The sequence below is a fragment of the Gymnoscopelus microlampas genome (assembly GCF_963454915.1).
Source record: "Gymnoscopelus microlampas genome assembly, chromosome: 9".
In the NCBI taxonomy this organism is placed as follows: domain Eukaryota; kingdom Metazoa; phylum Chordata; class Actinopteri; order Myctophiformes; family Myctophidae; genus Gymnoscopelus; species Gymnoscopelus microlampas.
In genome coordinates, this window is record NC_139946.1 from 4,900,389 (window position 1) to 4,919,353 (window position 18,965).

At 42.1% G+C, this 18,965-nt stretch overlaps 1 protein-coding gene across 11 annotated transcripts in view; it reads left to right on the forward strand.

The window, feature by feature from the left end:
- usp24 (ubiquitin specific peptidase 24) overlaps positions 1-18,965 on the forward strand; it is a 101,542-nt gene that overhangs the window by 5,085 nt on the left and 77,492 nt on the right. For 6 of the 11 annotated variants that reach the window (XM_084067657.1, XM_084067661.1, XM_084067662.1 and 3 more), the window contains exons 2-11: positions 5,205-5,373; positions 6,258-6,325; positions 8,517-8,660; positions 9,868-9,993; positions 11,387-11,422; positions 11,954-11,989; positions 12,105-12,170; positions 15,250-15,315; positions 15,784-15,858; positions 17,496-17,654. In XM_084067657.1, the coding sequence (XP_083923783.1) occupies positions 5,205-5,373; positions 6,258-6,325; positions 8,517-8,660; positions 9,868-9,993; positions 11,387-11,422; positions 11,954-11,989; positions 12,105-12,170; positions 15,250-15,315; positions 15,784-15,858; positions 17,496-17,654 (945 nt within the window). The remainder of the gene's footprint in view (positions 1-5,204; positions 5,374-6,257; positions 6,326-8,516; positions 8,661-9,867; positions 9,994-11,386; positions 11,423-11,953; positions 11,990-12,104; positions 12,171-15,249; positions 15,316-15,783; positions 15,859-17,495; positions 17,655-18,965) is intronic. The other 5 variants (XM_084067664.1, XM_084067665.1, XM_084067666.1 and 2 more) reach the window with 1 other exon arrangement.

Below are 18,965 nucleotides of genomic sequence, written 5' to 3' on the forward strand. Positions count from 1 at the left end.
GTCCCTCTTGTGACTGTCCCCTTCAGGGTTGCCAGATCTGCTTATTATAATTTCCCCGCAAGATTTTATTTGAAAATAGCCGATCTACAAGCTCACAACGCGTCGCATTTGTGAGCTTGTAGATCTGCTATTTTCAAATAGCTGATGTATATGTTAAAATGCTCATGTGACCCATAGTCGCTTCTTTTGGGCTGGTTTTCCTAGACCTGGTTGCTCGTTTCTCTCACAGCATCTGGCAACACTGTTCCCCTCGAGAGGACAATGTTTTCTCCCCAACAGTTGCAGGTCTGAAAACACTGGGCTCCTCTTCTGCAGCTTGTCTGCATCTTTTGTTTCCGTTTGATGTGCCAAATGTTTAAATCAAAGAACTATTTACAAGGGATAAAAAGGCTTGGCGTGCGGTTTGGGATTCAAGGACAAGGCCTTACATTAAAATAGAGGGGGGTGGGGGGAGAAATGCCATTGACAGATGATTAAAGCGTTCTGATTGAAGGGGCGTCTGGGTGGCGCAGGGATGAAGTTCCTGGCCACCCCCGTCAGTCACATGGAGACATGGGGTTTGAATCCTCCACAGTGCCCCCCGGCTTGGCCACGCGTTCTCCAACAAACAATCGGGGGGAGATGCTGGTTACAGGGAGGGCGATCTCTGTCAAGACCAGGATCTATGAGTCCTGGTCGGGGTTAGGTCTGTCACAATTATTACATAATCGTGTCATTGCAATTATTTGAGATAATCGCAATTATTTTTGCATAATCGTCATAATCGTCTCCATGTTGAAAAATGTCACACATTTTCAAATATAAAAAAAAGCTGAAATAGCAGATCTACAAGCTTGCAACTTCAGTTCGTTCAGCAGGAAGTGGAACTGGGGAGGCTGGCATGTTCCTACCAATGCGTTATGCCCACGTTATGGTGAGGTAAAAAGAAGCGGCTGGAAACTCGACGTGTTTTGGAGGAGACACATGGTTGTCCACACCAGTGGTTCAGCCAAGGACCCCCAAATTGATATGCTTTTGGCCGCGGACCCCCACTTGAAAATGTTTTGTGCCAGGGAGGAACCCCCCAGAAGAGAAGATTCATGCAAATTGTTTCCCCCAAATTGCTCAAAATCCATTTCAATATTTAAAAAAAAAAAATCTAAAATCCCTTCTAAGAGGGGGATGCCACTCCCCCACATTGGACCCCTGGGGGTCCCCAGACTCCACTTTGAGAACCACTGGTCTGCACCCTTCCCAAGACAAAACAGTAGAGTACAATACAATACATGTGGGGGAATTGCTATAATGACAAAATAGGGAGAAAAACGAACATTTTCTGATTGGGCAATGGAACGTCTCTCGCCAGGGTTACGTTTGACATTAGTGTTCATCTATTCCACGCTCACCACCACTGCTGGGTTGATCTCTCTCGGCCTCTCACCGCCCTGCTGCACTCCCATTCATCTTCTCTCTAACATTTCTTTGAAAAGGGAGGAGATGAAATCTGATGCTTCTCTCTCTCTCTCTCTCTCTTCAACTCTTCCGCTTCCTCCCAGTCTCTCCGGCTGGAGTGCTCAGTGCATCCCCATATAGAGAGATAGATATGTAAGATATCGCTGTTGTCGGGCAGAAACCTCTTCTCTCCATATACTTGTTGTGTTTTATCGTGAATTAATGTCTTACTTGATCATACTACAGCGTCACACGAAAGCGTCAAAAATAGCAGATGGAACGCATCTGTGTCGTTTTTTTTAATTTGAGCTAAAAAGCATTATTTGACACTTTGGTTATTCAAAAATAGCAGATATACAAGCTCGTAGCGCGGCACCGAGTGCCGCGCTACGAGCTTGTAGATCTGCTATTTTTGAAAAATCGTGAAAATGTGCGCAAATCTTTGAATATGTATTGTTTTTAAAGCGAACATTTGTAACTGAAATCTTTGCAGATCTAGATCTGCTACTTTTGAATTTGAATCCTGAAAAGTAACAGTTTTGGACATAGTGAGGTTTCCACGCGACAGATATGATATGTAAGATATGTATCAATATGCAGCTGTAGTGAGTGAGTGCAACAGGAGCTTAACGCATTTCTGACTCTGATCATTATGCTAATATGTGGAGATTTATTCAAAAACAAAACGCTACAATTTAACCTAACCATATTGTCCCGGACCAATATTTATCCTGGTTAGCATAGTAACTTAGTTGCCGTGGGCGGAATGAGCAGATTATACAGTTTTACCATATTTTTTTATACTGCCATTGATTTATAATGTAGTGGGGGGGGGGGCTGCTTTCTTAAGCTTAGGATCTCTCATCAAAACAATCCGTAGGCCCAACGTGCATCATGTAGCCTAAATTGAATAGAGACATTTTGGCCTGTAAAATGTAAGTCATCAGTTGATGTCAAAGGAAGCTTTTGCTCGAGTATTGTCGATCTGCCCTTGGGGGGGGTTTGGCTGAGAGCGCCGTTCCACGGGGGCAACATTACTTCAGAAGAGAGAGTTGGCAGTCTTTTCTTAACCATGAATATTCAAATCACTTCATGAATAATGTAAACGACGACATGATCTTAATAATTCAATAATTCCTCTGTCCCTCCCTCCCTACACACACACACAGACTCAGACCCTAGCAACTAGCCAGCTAGTTTGTTGTGCTGCGGTGGAGCTTTCCATTTTCCGTGATGATGGATGAGTCGCTCTTATACCTTATAGCCATGGAAAATGCAGAGGCTATAAACGAAGATTTGACACATGGGAAAATGAATTTAGGCATTTCTCAGACTTAACCCATTAAGACCGGAAACGGATCTGTGTGTCATTCTTAGATATCTTTGGCTATTAAAAAATAGCAGATCTACAAGCTCATAGCGCGGCACCGAGTGCCGCGCTATGAGCTTGTAGATCTGCTATTTTTGAAAAATATTTGTAACACAAATCTTTGCTTCTGCGGGACTCTACAAATGTCTTCTAAAAAAACAGTTTATTGAAAAAACCTGCTATAATATCAGTGGTCCTCAAACTTTTTTATGTCAAGGACCACCCAAAATATGTATTTGGCCGCGGACCCCCATCTCAAAAATATGATGTTCCAGGGACCCCCCACCAGAAGCAAAGATTCGAGTTCGCTTTTAAAAAATATATTATTTAAAGATTTTTCAAAGATAGCAGATCTACATGCTTGTATATCTGCCATTTTTGAATAGCCAAAGAAATCTTAAAATGACACACAGATGCGTTCCAGGTCTTAATGGGTTAAGTACATGTCAGGCGCATGACCGCTAATAATAACAAATGGCGTTTAACAGCGGGGCCTCCGGCATTGATTCGTGGCGCAAACAAGACAATTCCACCGCGTTACACGGTTCTTGATCATCATCATGTTTTTTTGAGTTTTAAACCATGGCATTCTTCAGACGGTGCCTTCTGTCACACATGCAGCCAGCCAGTCTGTTTGACATTAGCAATACGTTCAGTCACACAGAAAGGCACAGGAGAGAGAGACGCACGCTTTGCCTTAGACAGCCGTTTGAGATTCAGGAGGAGAGACGCACGACGAGACGGGCGTAAAAGGGAACAGAACGATCCGGTCAAGGGCAGATCAGGGAGGAGACGATGTGCCCTCTTCTAAATGACTGCTATTACTCTTCTCCAGAGAGGGAGAGGGTCAAGCAGCGACATCCTCTGAGCCGCTCGCCTGGTCAAATCTAGTGTTAACCACCTAAGCCAGGGGTCTTCAACCGTTTTCAGGCCAAGGACCCCCTAGCTGAGAGAGAGAGATGAAGCAGGGACCCCCATAAAATTGTGTTGCAGATGAAACTTTTTTTTTAAAAATTGGTCTGCAGTTTTTTTCTCTCTACGCCGATACGTCTTTGCCGAAAATAGCCGATCTACAAGCTCACAACGCCTCGCGCTGTGAGGCGGTGTGAGCTTGTAGATCCGCTATTTTTGGCTAAAGTTCTCCTCAGAAAAGGGATGCTAGTGGTTAATTAAAAAATATATCACACAAAGATTTGGCGGCCCCCCCTGTAGTAACTCTGAGGACCCCCCTAGGGGTCCCGGACCCCCTGTTGAAGATCCCTGACCTAGGCCCTATTGTATACTTCATCGTATGGTGTCGCGTGATAATAGCCGATCTACGAGCTGACAAAGCGTTTGTGAGCTTGTAGATAGGATTGAAGAATGTCGCCTATGATTGATTACATGCACAACATGATAAGGAATGGATGTCAGTTGGTCAAACTGGCTCCATTCCATTTGTATACTCTTTGGAGTTTACACCATGGATCTTACTGTGTAGTCAAGTGGATACGTAAACCATTATTTCAGCATAATGCGAAATATACTTGTTACACTAGTTAGTTGACCGATTGACTGCTAATTTAGGTGTTCAGTATCACAGGCACAAATGAGCCTGTGAGTGACCTTATATGCTCATGGGACTAATAGGCCACCATTGTCTAAAAAACAGTGGTTCCCTCCCAACCTTTTTCTGGATCACTTGAAAATGTTCATTTGCCCAACCCATCTGACCACTTAACCTGGCAGCCAAGAGCTTGTTTATTTTAATGATCGATCAATTGATTGTGTTTTTCGGCTTGGATCAGCGGAACTAACATAGTATACTTTAAGTTCTTATTTATCGGTATCACAATGAAAACAAAAATGTCAAGGTTTCAAAGAAAAAATACTGTGACATTTAAGAATTTATATTAACCCTTTAAGACCGGGAACGCATCAGTGTCATTTTAGATTTCTTTGGCTATTCAAAAATAGCAGATCTACAAGCTCTATGAGCTTGTAGATCTGCTATTTAAAAAAAATAAAGAAGATTTTTTTTTAAAAATACGTATCTCTTTTTTTCCCCAAAGATTTATACAATTTTTCACAATTAAAAAGAAAATAGCCAAAGAAATCAAAAAATGACCCAGGGTTAAAGGGGAATACCACTAATTTTCAACATTGAACTATGTCTTTAATACACCTTAGAGCTGTTGTGTGGAAATAAGAAAAAAGTCCCCCCCCTTCTATGTTGCCTAGAACTGGATAATTGATTGAGGTCATGTGATCAGTGACATACGCAAGGTGTACTTTTGGCTCCGACCCCTCAGCCAAAAGTACACTGGTCACTGGTCTAAACAGCACAGCACTATGTTTGTGTGTAATCAGCCAGTATATTGAGTAACTAAAACGGTCCTTTTTGCATAATATCTGTGTGTTGCAGAGGAGTAACGATGAGAACGGGAACTGCTCCGGGGGCAGCATGGAGTTCCCCACCACGAACCTGTACGAGCTGGAGAGCAGGGTCTTCACGGACCACTGGTCCATACCTTACAAGAGAGAGGAGTCCCTGGGCAAGTGTCTCATCGCGTCCACCTGCCTCGCCCGGCACGGTAAGGCTGCCTGTGTAATGGCTTTGTGTGTGTTGATTTTGACAACAAATTTTGATTTAGTTTTAGTCATAGTCTTTTGAATAAAATTTCATTTAGTTTTAGTCATATTTTAGTCATCTGAAATGTTTTAGTTTATGTCTAGTTTCAGTCGACTAAATATAAGATTGTTGTCGACTAAATCTACAGTTGATTTAGTCGACTAAAATGTATTTTGGCGGTGCCTTGATGGCGTCGTAATGGCTGATTTTTACACTCGGTTGCATGCTGAAAATAGCCGATCTATGAGCTTGTAGATCTGCTATTTTCAGCATGCACACCCTAGCGCAACCAACCATAACATTACTTGTCTTTTAGTTCTACTGGATCTCTTCTAGACTAGTCCCTCACTAACATTTTAGTCTAGTTATTATTTGTTGACGAAATTGTCAATATATTTAGTCTTAGTTTCAGTCACCATAGCTTAGTTTTTATTTATTTATTTAGTCGAGGAAATCAACACTGTGCATGACATATAGTGAGCTTGGATGTTGTTGTGTTTTGTTTGGGGGGAGTTCGGTGCCTTTCACACACACGGTTATTTTGCATTATGCAGCTCAATCTGCTGCTGCTCTCCTACAGCCAAATTCCTCTTGTGAACCACTTACACCCTATATGGTTGACCGGAGTCCCTCAGGGCTATATACTGGGGTCTTTTCTGTTATCGTGGGGAAATCTTTTGCTGAAAATAACCGATGGACGAGCTCACGACGAGTGATTTGGAATAAAAGAGTGAGTCAGGCGTTTCACTTAGTCTCTCTCTCTGTTTCTTTCTCACTCCCTCTCCCTCCCTCTCTCTCTCTCATGCTCTCCCTCTCTCTCTCTCTCTCTCTCTCTCGCTATCTCAGGTCTGGCAGATGCCGATGAGAACTGTAAGCGCTTCATGGATCGATGCATGCACGAGGCCTTCAAAAAGGTGAGAGGTCGCGATCATTCGCTCTGCCTCTGCCCTTCAGTCAGTTTGTGTGTGTGTGGCATTACCGCACACGCATGGCGCTGTGGGGCAGATTTCTGTCTCACGTGTCAGACCCTCCACTGCATATATAATGATTCAACTTGATGTTTTGGATGGGAAGTTGCCAATGCTAACCTGCTGGTTCCTTAGCAAACATCTGTCTGTCTTTTACAATGACAGCAACAGATGCATTAAGTGTCGCAGCATCGCCTTTAAGCCATTCAATCTGGGAACGCATAGCTGGGTCATTTTATATTTTTAATTTTATATTTTGGGCTATTCGAAAATAGCAGATCTACAAGCTCATAGTGTGGCACCGAGTGCCGCGCTACGAGCTTGTAGATCTGAAATGTATTTTGAAAAATCGTGAGCATTTTTGCAAATCTTTGAATATATATTTTTAAAGCGAGCATTTACTTGAATCTTTGCTTCTGGAGATTTTACAAATGTCTTCTAAATCCTAACAGTTTAAAAAGAAAACTTATGTCGCTATAATCAGTGGTTCTCAAACCTTTTCTTGTCAGGGTCCCCCAAAATGATATGTATTTGGCCGCGGACCCCCATCTCAAAATATGTTGTTCCAGGGACCCCCCAGAAGCAAAGATTTGAGTTACAAATGTTTGCTTAAAATATATATATATATTCAAAGATTTGCAAAAACGTTGACGATTTTTCAAAAATAGCAGATCTACAAGCTCATGAACTTGTATACCTGCTATTTTTGAATAGCCAAAGTATAAAATAATGGTTGAAGTCCTGCATTGAATGGGTTAAGTCCCTTTGCCAGATTTGTGCTCATAAATGAGTCATAAACGGGGCTAGTTTGCAGAACATGGCTTACCATGTTGCACTAAGGGGTTCATGTGATGTCACTGTAGCTCTCAGGTAGCTCTCTGTAATGTCCATCCATCAGTAATGATAATGAGTGCTTATCTGCTTACGGCGGAGCAGATGCCTTCACCTTGCGCAAGTCAGCGATTCACATTCACACAGTGTTGTTTCAAAGGCGCTAATATGGTTGGTGTGCCAGCCAGCAGCATACCCGATCGCTACTGACCAGGGGTCATCAATATGTCCGTACACGGACAAATGTGTCCGTGGCAAAGACTTGGTCTTGTCCGTGGCAAATCTTTTATTTACACACCATTATAATGTTCTTATTTTGATCATAAGACCCAATTACTGTAATGTCATGTCTCCAGGTTTTCTTCAGAATATGTATGACTCTGATGTACTATGACACTATCTATGACACATTAGGAGTCCTACTAGTGGTTCTCAAATGTTTTATTTGCAATGACCGCCATAACTCAGAGAGTGTACAAATGGAACCAAATGGTCCCGTAAGGGTCCATTTGGTTCCATTTGTACACTCTCTGAGTTACAGACCTGCTATATGGTCATTAGGGCTAGCTCTTTATGTGTTTCTGGTAATATTGTTGTCCACTCATTTTGTATGTCCGTGGCAAAAATGTAATTTTGACCAAAATGTCCACCACAAGACAGCATGGTGATGACCCCTGCTACTGACCAATGCTAGCGTTCTGCTTTCGTCTTATCCACTCCGTTGTTGTTGTATTTCACAGAGAAACTGTGTTCCCAAACGGATGTATTGTTGTAAAAATTATTCTAATATGTGCCTCGTACAACTTAACTTGCAAAATGTTAATGCTGATTTTTGTTTTGTGCTTTAAAACGGAAATGTATATTTCTGACTGCTGACATCATTTAAAGATTTAAAGACGATTGTGAAAATAATTGTTTGTTGCGGCCTCGGTTCCACTACATTAATTTAGATGAATTTACACAGATTTCTCGGTTCTTGGCAGGCTGCTGCACATAGCTTGTAACTGGGAGACGAAGATCTAAATTACGTTGTTAAACATTTATTAAAGACCTGCATTTAAGGCCCTTGCACACAGTGTCCGATGACTTTTTTTTATTGGATAATCGTTTTTTAATGTATCGGAAAAACAAAACTGCCGCTCGTCGGACGTCAATTTCGCAGTAGGTGTGCAAGAGGTCAAAATCTGACCATGTGCGAGGGCCTTTAATGCGAGTCACTGGGTCCATTCGCTCAGTCTTGCTGTATTCCCATTGATTTTCTCTCTCATGCCTTGTCTCTTCTCTTCCACATCTCTCGGTGCAATAGCTGCTGACCAGCAGCGCTGTCCACAAATGGGGGACAGAGATCCACGAGGGCATCTACAACATGCTGATGTTGCTGGTGGAGCTGGTGGCAGAGCGGGTCAAACAGGACCCCACGCCCGTCAACCTGATGGGCGTACTGACTATGGTGAGAGTGAGCTGTGCCCGTCGCCATTTTGCTTAACGCGTTATTATGACCCAAGGCCGATTCTACAAATGCCTTCTAAATCCGTAGTTCTTTCGTGCCAACGACCCCCAAAAGGATATGTATTTGGCCGCGGACCCCCCATCTGAAAATGTTTCGTGCCAGGGACCCCCAGAAGAGAACTTCAAAATGATTCAACATTTTTCAAACACTTAGATTATTTTTCAAAAATGTTCAAAAATAGCAGATGTACAAGCTCGCAGCGCGGCACAAAGTGACGCGCTGTGAGCTTGTATATCTGCTATAATTGAATAGCCAACGCTAAAATCTAAAATGACAGGGGCGCTTTACCAGTTTTAATGGTTTAAGTTACAGTCCATCGTGTGACAGTGTCCCACTCCGAAAATAGCCACCCTCAAGTCACAACCCGTCGCGATGGGACACGTTGTGAGCTTGTACATCTGCTATTTTCGGCGCTCAACACCATTGCACGACGGAGTACAATCAAACTTTTGTCTCTTTTTCTTACCCTCACTCTCTACCCCGTCTCACTCTCTCTCTCTCTTAGTCTCCCTCTCTATCTTAGTCTCCCTCTCTCTCTTAGTCTCCCTCTCTTTCTTAGACTCACTCTCTCTCCCGCTCATAACTCTCTCAGTATTTGTTTATGTCCGTCACAAACACATTATGAAACACGGCTCGATTACAACACATTTTATGCGTCAGAGTGTTTATACGTTTTCTCTTCTCACCGCCTTGTGACTCTGAACACACGCAATGAAATGAATCTGCCTTGAATGTTGTTTCGACATCATTTTTTAGATCAGGGGTCTTCAATGTTTTCAGGCCATGGACCCCCTAGCTGAGAGAGATATGAAGCAGGGACCCCCTCTATATTGTATAAAATTGTGTTTCAGATAAACTTTTTTCCCTCTACAACCATAACTCTTTGCCAAAAATAGCCGATCTACAAGCTCACAACGCGAGGCGTTGTGAGCTTGTAGATCGGCTATTTTTGGCTAAAGTTCTCCTCAGAAAAGGGATGCTAGGGTTCAAGTGGTTTATGTAAAAAAAAATTAATCATATCACACAAAGATTTGGTGGACCCCCTGTAGGAACTCTGAGGACCCCCTAGGGTTCCCGGACCCCCTGTTGAAGACCCCTGGTTTAGATTGATTACTTGTTTGTTTGTTTGTTTGTTGTGGTTATCCAGGCCTTCAACCCCGATAACGAGTACCATTTTAAGAACCGGATGAAGAACTGCCAGAGGAACTGGGCCGAGGTGTTCGGAGAGGAGGCCAACATGTTCGCCGTCTCCCCCAGCAACACCTATCAGAAAGTAAGACACCCTTTGTTTCGTCTTACTTCTAAAAAAAAACAGTGGTTCTCAACAGTGGTTTTCTGCCTTTATTGATTTAGTAGACTGATAGGAACTGGGGGGAGAGAGAGAGATGGGGATTGACACGCAGCAACGGTCGTCGGGATCGGGATTCGAACCTGTGACATGCATGCATTTGCAGCCTAAGTGACCGGACAGCTACGCAAGCCGTCCGGGCCAGCATGTTTATTTTAATGATCAATTGATTATGCTCTGACTTGGATCTGTTGAACTAACACAGTATTTATCGGTATTACAATGAAAGCTATTTTTAAAGGTTTTATAGGGGGAAAACATGCCATGTCCTTTGTTTACATTTCTTCTGTTAATAATGTTATATTATCGTTATTATTTGGGGTCCCATTTACAATACCCTCACGGCCCACCAATGGTCCCCGGCCCACAGGTTGAGAATCACTGTAAAAAAAGAGAAACAAAACTAGTTGTGTGTGTGTGTGTGTGTGTGTGTGCATGCATGTCAGTGGGCCAGTGTTTGGTATCTACATGTGTTGGCGCGTACGGGGGTGGCAGTTCCAAGAAACTAAAGTTTGTGTACACATTTCCCTTGTCTGCGGCCTGTAGCCAGGTCAGAGGTCAGCCAAATGGGTTCCTCGCCTCCAGAGTTGCGTAATGGAACCGCAGGGACTGTGCAGGATGTGTGACTGACACAGCAGCTGTCAGGAAATCTAAGACCACTCCATGCGCGCGTGTGTGTGCGTGCGTCTGTATTGTGTGTGTGTGTCTGTCTGTGTATGTGTGGCTGTCACGATTACAAATTTAAGTTGACGATTAATTCTCACTCAAATAATTGCGATTAACTATTTAATTGTGTTTCTATCGTTGAAAATTAATGGAACATTATGAATAAAAATGTAATTTCTGTTTGGCTTTTAGCTTTTGTAAACAAAAGTTGCACAGGGCAGATATGACAAATAACACATATTTAATTACTTTATACTTTCGCGTTTTGAGCTTATAGATCTCCACTATTCTCATAGATCTATATAGATTCTTATAGATCTATAGCTTAGAGATTTCCACTATTTTTGACTTTAAAAAAAATATATATGTCATTTTTTAACATGGAATTGATTACGGCGATTATGCAAAAATAATTGCGATCGTATAAAATAATTGTGATTAGACGATTATGCAATAATTGTGACAGGCCTGTGTGTGTGTGTGTGTGTGTGTGTGTTAGTTTGTGTTTTGAGTTGTGTGTCTTGGTTCATGCGGGTGTGTGCAGTGTTAATTTAACTGTTGAGAGTGAACAAATGTAACCAGATGGACCGCCCAGATGTACATACTATAAATGAACACTGAGGATTTTATGATTATTATTTCATTATTATAGGACCCACCTGTCAACCTGATGGGCGTACTGACTATGGTGAGAGAGAGCTGTGCCTGTCGCTATTTTTGCTTAACCCATTAAGACCTGAGGCCGAGTCTGCAAAAGGCTTCTAAATCAGTAGTTCTCAAAGTTTTTTCGTGCCAAGGACCCCGAAATTGATAAATATTTGACTGCGGACCCCCATCTGACCCCCATAAGAGAAGATTTGTGTTAAATAAATTCAAAATGATTCAAAATTCAACACTTTCAAGATGTTTTAATTTTTTTTTAAATAGAAAATGTACAAGCTCGCAGCGCGACACAAAGTGACGCGCTGTGAGCAACAAAATGTAACCAAATGTATCTGTATTGGTTGTACATACTCTGAGTTACAAATTGATAAATGAACACTTGAGGATTTTGTTATTATTTCATTATTATTAATATTTTTTTCTGTGTGTGCGTGTTGGGCCGTTTCCATTTTGCTGTGTTTGTGTTTTGACGGTGTGTGTGTGTGTGTGAAGTGCAATGACGGTACACACAGTCCCATGGACGGATAAATACACTGAACTCATTTGTTTGTTGCAGGAGCCCCATGGTTGGCTGGTTGACCTGGTTAATCGAGTGAGTATTGTACATACACACACTCTACACCAGAAATACTTAAATTCTTCTGCCGGGGTCCTCATTCTATGTCTCTCTCTCTCTCCCCTCCTCCTTTGGTCCTTTCGCTGTGAAGTTCGGGGAGATGGGAGGCTTCACTGCCATCCAGACCAAACTCAACCAGGATGAAATAGAGATTGCGGTAAGGATGTTGTCCCCCTCCTCCTTCTCCTCCTCCTCTCCCTTCTTTCTCACAAACTATCCTCGGGAACTCTAGAGACGGTGAAGACATTTGTTCTGCCCGAGGACGGAATGAAGAGGAACTGAACGTAGAAATGACAGAGACTTTAAATCGTCTCTGTCGGGTGGAAACCTCATATATCCAAAACTGTTACTAGTCAGGATTCAAATTCAAAAGCATCAAACCAAGTAGGGCGTCAATTTACGAAAAAAACACCAGAAGTTGAAATATGGAGATAAGAGGTTTCGGCCCGACGGCAACAATATTCAGGTCCGAGGTCACCCGGCTCACGCCTGGACCAGTGACACACTAGCCTCGGAAACCCATGCCTTTTTTTTTGTTTCAAAAGAAAAAAAGCCTGGGAGAACCTTGCAGGAACGCTGGTCTTAGGATCTTGTTATCTCCTAACCAATCAGAGTGCTCCAAACCCAGGCGCTGGAATCCAGCGCCTGGGTTTGGCTCCGCCCTTCAAGACCATCGATTGGGCTCGTTCTTTCAGTCTAGTGACACACTGAAGGCTGGTGACTCTCTGTCAGTGTGTTGACTCACTAATACGCACGCACGCACACACACACACACACACACACACACACACATGCGCATACTCTCTCTGTCTCGCTCTCTCTGTTTTTCCTGTCCCTCTCTTGGTGCATTCATTCACACTAGGGCTGTCAACTTTCCTCAGAAATGATATTCGAATATTGGTCTTAAAAATTGGCATATATTCGAATATTATTATTATTATAGCAAAACAATATATATTCTATTCGAATATACATATTTTCCCCATATTCGAGGAATATTCGATATTCGAATATTAATTCACCAGCCCTAATTCACACAGGAGGTCGGAGATATTTTTCGTGTCGCTTCAGTCGACAAGACAACTTCGCTCAAGTTGGGATATTTTCGTCTCGAGCACAGACGAATTATACGCGTCTCCCCGGTTTCGTCTCATTCATTCATTTGTGTCTTTTGCATTGACTTTGTATATTATCTTCTCACACACTTTTTCTCGCACTCTCTCATTCTCTCTGTCACACTCTATCTCTCTGTCTGTCTGACTCGCTAACAACAACGACTGCTTTGCAGTGGTTGAACTGCTCTGTTGTGTGTGTTGAAGTCTGAGGCTTCCTTGTGCTGAAGCTTCCTTTGGCCCGCCTGGCCGGAAGCACAGCGGAGTAGCATAGTCATTGAGACACATACACACACACAGACACACACATATGCTGTCACACACACACACACACACACACACACACACACACACACACACACACACGCCACCCATTAGCATGTTAATAGGGCCGACACGCTCAATAGAGGCCGATTGTGGACTGCACTCTCCTGTTACACTCTCCAGTGGCAAAGAGAGCCTGGCTGAGTGTGTAAGCTGTCGGCTCCCTGACACACTCTAAACACATGAGACGGAGAGAGAGAGAAAGGGAAAAGATAAAGGGGAGTTTTGCAGCCCTCTTCTACTGGCTCCCAAGGGGTTGACTCATTTGTTTGCAATAAGCAGGAAGTCAAGACCCGAGAGGGAACTGGCCGAGTGAAGGAGATAGAGCAGGGAGAGAGAGAGGAGAAGGAGACTAGGGGGGGGGAAAGGAGATGAGCAGAGGCGTTGCAGACTAGAGCAGAGTGCATGGGGAACCAAAATGAGAAACACAGGAGCCATTCAGCACACTCCTCTGATTTGGCACTGAATGACAAATGACAGCTGGGTTCCGCTGTTGGAAAGTCACCCACACATGTGCGTGCGTGCGTGTGTGCGCGCTCACAGACAGACTCGCGCGCGCACACACACGTGAAATGCTGTATTAATTTAGTTACAACTTGACCTCTGGTATGAAGACATATTTGGGAAGATAGGGTAGAGACACATGGTAGTATCGTTCCCCTTCCAGAAGCCTCCACAAACACACGGAAAGACATAGACGAATAACAAATGCTGTTTAATGAATACCAAACAAGCAAAGCAAAGGGAAATAGCTTAGTTATTATTATAATTGATAATTATTCAGTATAAATGTATCACTTTCAACCTGCGTCCCTATTTTGGGCATATCATTACAGGCAAACATTTTCCAAAATAGCTGAGCTTGTTGGTCGGCTATTTTTTTTTATAGCCGGTCTACAAGCTCACAACGTTTCACCCTATGAGCTTGTACTGTTAGATCGCCTGTAATTGAAAATGATTGATATATTTCAATATTTCGCATATTGCCACATATTTCAGAACTTTCCTCATATTTAACAACTTTCCGCAATTTCACTGCATAAAATTGCAAAAACCCTGCAGATTTAATTGCAAAATCAAGGATTTTAGCCCGCATAATCAAGAGTTTTAGCCCGCATAATCAAGAGTTTTAGCCCGCATAATCAAGAGTTTAGCCCGCATAATCAAGAGTTTTAGCCCGCATAATCAAGAGTTTTAGCCCGCATAATCAAGAGTTTTAGCCCGCATAATCAAGAGTTTTAGCCCGCATAATCAAGAGTTTTAGCCCGCATAATCAAGAGTTTTAGCCCGCATAATCAAGAGTTTTAGCCCGCATAATCAAGAGTTTTAGCCCACATAATCAAGAGTTTTAGCCCGCATAATCAAGAGTTTTAGCCTGCATAATCAAGAGTTTTAGCCCACATAATCAAGAGTTTTAGCCCACATAATCAAGGATTTTAGCCCGCATAATCAAGAGTTTTAGCCCGCATAATCAAGAGTTTTAGCCTACATAATCAAGGATTTTAGCCCATATAATCAAGAGTTTTAGCCCGCATAATCAAGAGTTTTAGCCCGTATAATCAAGAGTTTTAGCCCGCATAATCAAGAGTTTTAGCCCGCATAATCAAGAGTTTTAGCCCGCATAATCAAGAGTTTTAGCCCGCATAATCAAGGATTTTTGCCCAGAGTTTTTCTGGAGGGTCTAGTATAATAGGGCATAAGTTGTTCATCATAAATATGAATTATTAATGGATTGTGATCTGTAACTATGTATAGTCTGCAGTGTGTCACTTATGTGTTGTCTCTTGTCTCTTCGTGCAGTGTGTTTCGGCCCTGGTCCAGCCGCTCGGTGTGTGTGCAGAATACCTCAACTCCAGCCTCGTACACGTGAGCCACGCTCTTATGTCCTCTGTCCCCTAGATCAGTGCTTCACAAACGCTTTAGCTTAAGTTCAATTTTATGTCTCCCCGTTACCCAAACTAGTGAAATAAGCAGATCTACAAGCTCACAGTGTGAGCTTGTAGATCTGATGTTTTCACTTCTTAAATGTTTTTTTCTAATTGATGAAATTTCTTTGATTTTCTTTCATTTATACATGAAATTCTTTTGACTTTTTTAAATTAGTTTTGAAATCTTTTTTTCTCCTTTTTTTTGTGGAAATCTTTGAAAATCTTTTGAAATAAAAATATTGATAATAATAAAAAAAGGGATATTTACTCACAACCCATAAAAATGGGTCCGGGGCCTTAACCTGTTTGGAAAAAAACACCTTAATCCAGAAGATAACACATACACGTGCACTCGTGCAGACAAGGTAATGACATGTATGTGGGTGTTTGACTGTCTTCTCCCCAGCCCATGCTGGACCCAGTCATTCATAAGATGATCACCTATGTTCAGAACCTGGAGGAGAAGGACCTCAAAGACAAGGTAAGGTTCCGTGATTTAGTTTGTTTTCCTCCAGTTACCTTTTCTCTGCTGCAACAAACATTTGAAGACAAAAATGGCATACGCTGAAATGTCGTTACAACACCTTATGGGTTAATTTTTATGCAAGTGTCACTTGCTTTTGGCAAGTGACACTTATGCAACAATGTGTAAATGATCCCTATTGTGTCACTGTGTGGCTCCATTGGTGTTGCTACACTGGTGTCACCTCCGCTGGCATTAACCATAATTAAAATGAATTGCTGATGTGAACCACAAAGCTAAAACTATTCATGAATGTTCATAGGATACCGGCCGATATCACACTGAAGCTTGTCTTAACAAGTATGTATTAATTAAGATATAGCCTTCAAAAACAAGTATTTTGCACACCTACAAAAGCAACAGGTTCGTAGGAGAAGACCAAACAAGCGCACAAAATGTAACTTTAAACCTGATGAAGGTCTAAGACTGAAATGTTGTTATATTCCCATTAAATTCTTTTGTTTGTAAAGACAGTGCGCAGTAGTTTTTTCTGTTAAGATATAGCCTTGACAAATAGACAAAGTCTTTCATTTGTAGCACACATTGTCTAAATTCCCAACTCCTGTCCTAGAGACCCTTGTTAATGCTGGTTTTTCATCCTACCGGGCCTAACTAGTCCCTGACTAAACGGCTGGAAAACCAGCAGTGTCAGGCTTCTTGAGATCCAGGGTTTTTAATCACTGGTCTCTAGAGGTTCAAATTCAAAAGTAGCAGATCTACAAGCTCAAAACGCGTCGCTTCGTGCCACGTTTCGAGCTTCCGGTTCTGCTACTTTTGATACTTTTGTGTGACGCTGTAGTATGATCAAGTAGGGCGTTAGGTAGTGTTGATTTTGACAGCAAATTTTGATTTAGTTTTAGTCATAGTCTTTTGAATATAATTCCATTAGTTTTAGTCATATTTTAGTCATCTGAAATGTTTTAGTTTTTTGTCTAGTTTCAGTCGACAAAATATCACAAGATTATAGTCGCCTAAATCTACAGTTGATTTAGTCGCCTAAAATGTATGTTGGCGGTGCCTTGATGGCGTCGTAATGGCTGATTTTACACTTGGTTGCATGCTGAAAATAGCCGATCTACAAGCTCACAACGCGTTGCGAGCTTGTAGATCTGCTATTTTCAGCATGCACACCCTAGCGCAACCAACCATAAAATTACTAGTCTTTTAGTTCTACTGGATCTCTTCTCCACTAGTCTCTCTCTAACATTTTAGTCTTGTTTTTTTTATTTGTTGACGAAATTGTCAATATATTTAGTCTTAGTTTTAGTCATCATAGCTTAGTTTTTATTTAGTTTTCGTCAGTGAAAAAAGGTAGTCGACGAACATTTTTTGTCATAGTTTTTAGTCAACGAAATCAACACTGGCGTTAGGTTTCTGCACCGACAGCAACTATATACTGTATGTCTGAGCATGCTGCAACACACAATCACAGCGTCCTCGGTTTGATACCGACTGGTCACTGGAGACCTTGTTCGTTGAATGTCTTTCCCCCTTTCTTCCCTCAATTTACTGTCTCTCTACTATCCATCTCTCTACCTATACCTATCTAAATGAAGCAAAAAAACATGCATCCCATTGTTGTCCTCCCCCGGTAGCGTCTGGTGAGCATCCCAGACATGCTGTCGGCCATCAAGCTGCTCTGCATGAGGTTCCAGAGGGAGCTGGTCACCGTGGTGGACGACCTGAGGCTGGACACCCTGCTACGCATGCTCAAAACCCCACACTTCTCCACCAAGATGAACTCCCTCAAAGAGGTCAGTGTTTGCTATGGTTGTGGGGTTATAGGTTCAAACTGGAAGGTGAAAAGTGAACACATTCGGTGCCAGAGTTGTATTAAAAAAGTGACGTTGAGTGCCACAGATCTCACAGTTTGTAACGCTACGCTGTTTACAGCTGCAGACTCCACGACGAGCACCCGATTGTAAACAATATATGCGTGCACGATGGTGGATGGTTCTGGCTAATGCCTGGAACAATAACATCTCTCACGCAAGTCACCATGGCGGAGTGATCTCGGATTGAAAATTAGTGGTTTTCCCCACTGTAAAAAGTTAAGGAAATATGGATTTTTTTGGAAGGAGTGGGAGCGGACGGGAGCCAGTTTTTTTTTAACTGTGATCCATCTGTCCCTTCCTTCTCAGAGTTGCGTTAGCCCCCCCCTTGTGGAAAAAAACCAAAAAGATTGATTTCATGTAGATGCACGGTTTTGCCACCCAATGTGTTAAGAGACCCGACCAGCTGAAATGAATATGCTGTTTTCCCCCCCCTTTTTAGAGCACATCCGTGGTCATAATGGGGACATAGCAATAGAAGCCAAAACATAGAGAAAATGTCAAAAGTCCAATCTTAATTACTTCTTGTCAAACAAAAACATAATGTGTGATTACATTACTAACCGAGTTTTAGTCAATAATATGAGAAGCGTCTGTCAGTCAGTCTTTCATACAGAGCTATGATTCAGTATGCTAGACACAAAAAGTCAGCGTTACTGTGTTGAATGGCAACAAACATGGCGTACGTGCATTACAATCTATTTTAAAGTTAAAAGGCACACAAACATATGTTTCTGAATACATCTCGAGTCGAGAAATAGGCAATGCCTATTGAAATAGGCAATGCAGCAACAGACATTTGATTGAGAATGATGTACAAAAACGAATTTCACCCACTTTTTTACCTTGTAAACCTGTGATGTGACAATAAACCTGATTCTGATTCTGATTGAGCACTGCCTTGTTTGATTTTTTGTTACCCTGTGGACTGATGTGACATCCAGGTGGGTCATGGTACTCAGCATTGTGCTGAATCAGTGCTTAAAGCCGGATAAAAGATGGTGTTAGGTTGTAAAGCTGGGTGCATAGCTGTGATTACAATTTACAATGTGATTACAATTTACAATTTAGGCATTTAGCAGATGCTCTTATCCAGAGTGACTTACAATAAGCAAGGTAAACACATCAAATGCAGAGAGACAGTGTGGTGCCTCCGTAAATTAGGATCACAGGTAAACACAGAACCTAGCATTGGTCTGAACAAGCTAAGTCTGGTCGTCATAACTAGATCTC